The following is a 6,363-nucleotide window of genomic DNA, read 5'->3' as shown; positions in this document are numbered from 1 at the left end:
ATTTGATCCCAAATAATGAAATAATTCATATAATGTGAAGTTTTATAACACAACATTCGGACTTTACAATAAGAAAACCCTTATAAAGGATTCATGAATGGTTTATAATTAGGTTATGAATTAGGTTGTAAACACTTTATTAATCATTAAGAACCATTTATAAACCAGTTCTAACATAGTTTTCATACATCAACACAGGCTCACTATTTGGCAAGATGACTAAACCTTATATTGGCTACTTAGCGAGAATCAACTGAGTGAGCAACAGATACCAAGGATGCTGGCTGATGAAGAACACGAAGTAAGCTAAGTAGCCAATAGGCTTAGCAGTACAGATACATGTGGGCTCACTATTTGGCAAGCAACCGGTTACAGTTGCCCTGTTTATCTCATGTCTTATAAAAGCTTATTAATGATTTATAAAGTGTTCACAACCTAATTAATAAATTAATTACAAACTATTCGTAAACCGTTTATAAGGGTAGTCTTATTGTAAAGTGGTACCCAACCTTTATTACTGTTGTTGTGTCTACGCCTTAACTTGCAGATTCTGTGCATATCTACACCAGCCGATGAAACTAACTCTTAAGCACATTTGTGCAAACCGAATGAGAAAAATCTTGAGGCTGACACCCTCATCGAGAGCTTCACTTGGCCTCCGACTCTTCAAGTAAAGTGAGAATACCATCTCTAAACTCCCCAGTGCTATGGAAACAACTGTGGGCAGACCGCGACTGCCTGAGGTGTGAGGAAAGCAATGTTGAAAAGTGTGATTATTCAACTCTATATCTCAGTACATGAGTGTATGTGGGGTTGTAGTGACATCAACACAATCAGTGCTTGTACTGCATTCATGTACACGATGTATTTACTCACATAATTAACTTCTAGTTCAGGTATACTTCCGCAAATAAATGTTAGAGGTTTTGATGTCATATTTTACTTGATTTAAAATCAGCTTCATGTTGAAATATCTTTATGTAACGGTGTCCTGGTTAGCTGATTGAAGAACTGAAATGAGGTTAAAATCAAAGAGGAACGCCTGAGTAAACACATGACAGAGGAACTGCCAATGAGTTCCATTTAAAAGTGTTGTTTTCGAAACCACCCCCTTCAAAGAGGCGTACAATAGTCAAGTCCACCCCCACCCGGCCACATACAATGGCAGTGCTCGGGGCTAAAGCTTAACACGAAAAAAAAATCAGCAGGTCTGCTCGGGCTTTCATTCAAATCTAACACTTCCGTATTAAGCTTTTACAGGGAGGCTGGTCACAGGAAACACATTTGAAGTGAATCACTTCTGATGTGACTGATGATGAGGAACTGAAAGAAATGTGTCATTGTATCAATGAGGTTTCAGGGGAACTCCGGACAACTTTCAAAACAAAATGAGTGCAACTTCTCTGCTAGCACTGAAGTCTGAGAGACAGGTTTTTTTCTTGACACAAACGCACCTTAAGTAGGAGTGACAATCTTGTAAATGGTGTCCTTTAACAGGGCTACAGGTGAGCCTGACAGCCAGTGACACCAGCCAATGTGTGTGCTGCTGCTTATCTGCTGCTTAGTGCAGTGACAGCTGCACAAAAGGCCTCTGACATGTGCAGCATGATTCACTGGCACGCCGCTGACGCAACATCAGGAGTTCTTTTCAAACGGCTCTCTGCCTTTCCATATTTCCTCTCCTGAGACACGAAAAACCGTTTGTAGATTTCACTTTGGAATGTCCACATCCACAATGGAAGCCATGAATTGAAAAGTATAAGCAAACAAAATCATACTTGACACACAGCAGAGGCGCTGCCCTCGACTGTTCAAATAAGGAGATTTCAATGCAATGGCATGTTCTGAAAATGCAGGAAATTCCTGTTAGTGATGCTTCACATTTCCAAAAGAAGTGAGCAGTTTCAGGAGAGATGTATAGGCTGTGGTATTTGTGTGTATATCTCAGTGTACCTGTCCCTGTCCTTCATGCTGCACACGTCACATGCATGATACTGCTTCAACCGAGCAACAGGTCAAACTTCAATTCACCAGCTAACAGAACAAACACCATATGAGCAAACAGAGCAAATACTGAGATAGAGATCAGGCATTCCTGTAACAGGAAGTCATTGACTCAGTTTCTCCTGGACATTGCTAGAGTAACATATTAGGAGAAATATGCAATATGACATTTTCAGAAAATTGGAGAGTGATAACTGTGCTGCTACTGCTTAGCACTTTCCGGAATAGAGAAATAACCTGCACTTGGAATAAGTATTTGACCTGTGTATCTTTACAGATCAACCTGACACTTATACTGTCACTGTTCTTGCTTTCCAAGAGACAATAACCCACAAACCCACCGATTTACATGATAACTATTTTCCTATTTCAAGCGTTTCCTGACTTCACACAGTGATGTCACTACCCACAACTCACACCTGCCTCTTTAGACGTGTGTTAAGAGATAGGGAATATTAAACGCTATTTTGATTCTTCTTACAGTTTAGGAACATGTACAACTCTCAGTTGCAATATACATTAAGTGGTTTTAACAAATAAAAGATGAATGATCATCAAGTCTGTCCCTTATGGCGATTTAGAAAGAAACCAAGACGGTCTTTTAGGCTGTCACCCTAAACCTCAGTGAAACACAAGAATAAAGCATGACACCGCTCTCGTTACATTCTCTGTGACCCAATTTCACTCTTTCTAAGGACAAATTCTTACAACAATGTAAGATATATTTATCATAATGATGGTATAGAGCATGGTTTGTGATAAATGTGTAGTTTCCTGCTTTTATTAGCACCTTAAAATATGCAAAAGTGGAGTTACCCATTACCAAGTACATACTAAGTGTCCTCACGTACCCTACTGAAAAGTTCAAGCTTGTTGACTTTTACCCTTTCCATGGTTCAGGAGTTCGGCCAACTCCACATTACTCTCCTCTGTTAGAAAATATCAAAAGCCATGTGAGGAGTCAGCTCCCCGCTGGACAAAGGGATACTTTAAGCACGCTTTACCCGACAATCACAACTCGGAAACTAGAGATCTCATCATTTATTCACAGCCAGTGAGTCACACATGCAAGTGCAGAAAGCTAACGGGCCTAGGCTCCCTTCACTTTGTCCTTTGAACAATTCTAACGCCCTGAACTCTCACTTCCTCCTTTATGAGTTACACTTTTTCAGAAGTTAAATATGACTTTTGCTTCTAACGGCTGCAGCTGCTTATAGAAAAAGGCATCACATTTTCGTACTGATCTGGATATATTTTTTTATTATTTCGACAGCATAGCAAAAGAGAAAGGGAACACAATCAAAACAGTGCAGTATCTTTTGGAACTTTAACAGATGCAGGAACTTAAGTGTACAGGCAGAGGATGATGGGTAAAAAGAAAAGAGGGTTCAAGACACTAAGCACCTACATTGGAGGTGGGTTGGGAATATCATTAACATTTGCTGGGGTCCAAAAGTCAGTCGTCTGAAATGTGCACAGCCAGCTAACTGGTTACCAACCCCCCCCTCCCAAAGTGAAAACTCAACATTTGAGAATACCTTCTGCCGCTGTCTTGATTTTGGGGCACCTGTAACCCGGGTCGCTCCTGAAGGCAGCTGAAACTACAAATACTCGACAGTAATGGAAGCTCTGGGTGAAACACAAGAGGCAGAAATGAGACTGGTGGTAACGAATTCAGACCCTGAAACAACAAAAATATATATCCATATCACAGTGTGAGTGTGTGTGAATATCCAGCGTCCACATAGTGTCTTTCAAACAGACCGCCAAAGTAGACATGATGGATATGATCAATGCACAGGAAATAAGAACAAACACCTCTCCTCAACCATCCCAGTACAATCAATTATGAAAACTGTTTTTTTTTTTCTTGAGGTCCAAACATATCCAGAATACACATTCTTACAAATTACAGAGGCAGTTTGGGCCATGAAAGTGATATGCTGATGTAGGCAATGGTTTCTGGACTTTCCCCATCCTTTGGATATGTAGCTGGGTCATGAGAATACTGAATGAGAGTCAAGCATAGGCAAAAGTGTCCCAAAGAGTCCCCTAAAAAGGCATTATACAAAGAGAGGAGAACAAAAGAAAGCGTCTTGTATATTTAAACAGTACTGATTATACAGAAAGTGAACCAAAGCAAACTAAAGAAAAAATAAATTGTCTTTTGTTTAAATGAAATCTGGGCTTATATTGAAGTCAATATCAAAAAAAGGAAAATAAAACAAAAATATAATTGCTACTCTCTTTGATATACACTCAGCAGAGAGGTCATGGTATTAATTGCTTCAGATTGCATTTTTTTTTTCATTCTCGGCTACTTTATTTGCCTCAAAGTGTCCAGGCTGGTGAATGGAGAAACATTAAGATTTGTAATTTGAGGTAAGCCAGGTCAGGCCCTCGTATAGTCCATCCCCTGTTGTCGCACACGAGGGCTGAACGTACCAATTCCTATCTCTGATCCGGGTCAGGCCCAGCTTCTCCTGGATCTCGTGGGGTTTCATGGCATCTGGAAGGTCCTGTTTGTTGGCGAAGATCAGGATGATGGCGTCCCTCATCTCCCGGTCGTTGATGATTCGGTGGAGCTCCTGCTTCGCCTCATCGATCCTGTCCCTGTCGGCGCAGTCCACCACGAAAATGAGGCCCTGGGTGCCTGTGTAGTAATGTCTCCACAGTGGTCTGATCTTGTCCTGCCCCCCCACATCCCATACGTTGAACTTCACATTCTTATACGTGACCGTCTCCACGTTGAATCCAACGGTGGGGATGGTGGTGACCGACTGTCCCAGCTTCAGCTTGTACAGGATGGTAGTTTTACCAGCAGCATCAAGTCCAAGCATCAATATTCTCATCTCCTTGTTGCCAAAGATCTTTGACAGCACTTTGCCCATCTTGTTTGCCGTGCATAAATACTTTGATGGAGGGAAAAAAACTTCTCTTATGAGAGACAAAGTCAAAGTTGTTTTCAATACAACTGAGAAGTTACAGTATCAGTGTGTCTGAAAGTCCACGTGATGGCAGCGGTGGGCTGACAGTGTCAATATTCAAAAGGCGGTGACTCAAGTTTGTGCAGTTTGATAATCGACTACAATTAGCTGGATGATCTGACCTGAGAGGGTGACTTCAAGGGGAGCAGTATGTGGGTAGCCCTCGCAGAATTGGGTGGGGATATATTTTCATGATCCACTGCTCTCCGATGTAAGGAGCAAAAATGACATCCCGTTGTTTCAAACTAGACTTCCTTCAAAATCAACATTTCAAGTGTTTCTTCTCGGTCAAAAATCTTCTTTCTCTCATTTGATTTTAAAAACAGAGTGGCTTTTTTTGTTGCCTAGCTTACTATATAAATCAGGCCCTGTCCAAGCCCGGGGTTCTCACTTCCTCCTTGGCTGCCGGCTGTCCAAACTTGCCCTAAGCCGATTCCAGTCGATTGATTTCCAAGCACAGTGTTTTTCGTATCAAAACACGCCCAAAAATGAGCTTCACGTTCCGTTTCTGCACCGGGACATCCACAGGAAGAGCGTTCAAAAGGTCATTGATTCATCCGACTTTCTTCTCTTCCCCCTGTGTGACACAAGAGCGGTCCAGAGAAGGGAGGGGTGTTAGTACAGAGGACAACTTTGAATCCGAAAAATAATTATATCTGCGGATAGAAAAGCGAAACAAAAGAGTAGAAAATAGAGAGCGGGATTTATACCTACGTCTGCGGCAATCATCCCCCAGTCCCCGGGCCGTTTCTCCCCGCTCTTGCCGCTCTCTGTCTCTCTTCCTCCCTCTCTCTCTCCAGCCTTTCAGTCACAGCGGTGCTGTGTTACCGGAAAAGGTGCGGACCCAGATCAGCCGCCACTTCCTCTACGCTGCTCTCACACACTGCTGCTGCGTTCAGGGGCTACGCAATAGCTCAGACATTTCAAAACAGAAAAAAAACATTCTACCACAAGGGCGTTGCATGAAAGCCTGGAGTGTGTTAATATATTTTGTAGGTAGTGTTACTCAACTATCTCTATTATAATGCTAGTGTGATTATATCAGATTATAATTAAATTAATGTTATAATAATGTTAACATTCGCAACTAATATCAGTTATAAGAAGTATAGCTATTGTGTTGTTGGCTCTTTATTCTCTTATACCCATACTTTTTTACACCACAGTCCATACTATACTGTATAGAGTATTCATTTTTTCTACCACTGTCTACTACTGTAGGCTGGTACATTGGATATCAATTACATCCTATTCATATCATACCTCTAGCTGTTTATTCTGAAAGGAGTTCTACTATTACCATTTATTGTACTTACAACTGCACTATACATAAGTATATCTATTCAGCCTACAGTAACTGCTTGACATATTT

General features: G+C 41.3%; 1 protein-coding gene across 2 annotated transcripts; it reads right to left on the bottom strand.

Annotated features, from left to right (window-relative positions):
• Window positions 1-3,240: 3,240 nt before the first annotated feature.
• arf6a (ADP-ribosylation factor 6a) lies at window positions 3,241-5,865 on the bottom strand. 2 transcript variants are annotated; one of them, XM_034228467.1, is made up of 2 exons: window positions 5,702-5,865; window positions 3,241-5,568 (listed from the first exon to the last, which is right to left on the bottom strand). In XM_034228467.1, exon 2 carries the CDS (start codon window positions 4,893-4,895, stop codon window positions 4,368-4,370), a length of 528 nt encoding a protein of 175 aa, XP_034084358.1. In that variant the 5' UTR covers window positions 4,896-5,568; window positions 5,702-5,865; the 3' UTR covers window positions 3,241-4,367. The 2 variants fall into 2 exon arrangements, with proteins under 2 accessions (XP_034084358.1, XP_034084359.1); XM_034228468.1 differs by having other exon boundaries at window positions 5,706-5,854.
• Window positions 5,866-6,363: the final 498 nt, after the last annotated feature.

Source organism: Gymnodraco acuticeps, unplaced genomic scaffold (genome assembly GCF_902827175.1).
Source record: "Gymnodraco acuticeps unplaced genomic scaffold, fGymAcu1.1, whole genome shotgun sequence".
NCBI classification, from domain to species: domain Eukaryota; kingdom Metazoa; phylum Chordata; class Actinopteri; order Perciformes; family Bathydraconidae; genus Gymnodraco; species Gymnodraco acuticeps.
The sequence above is the reverse complement of the archived record's forward strand: the minus strand, read 5'-3'. Positions and strand labels throughout refer to the sequence as shown.

What these genes read in the sequence shown, in the direction of transcription:
- arf6a (XM_034228467.1), bottom strand. Translation starts at nt 4,895, where the DNA reads ATGGGCAAAGTGCTGTCAAAGATCTTTGGCAACAAGGAGATGAGAATA.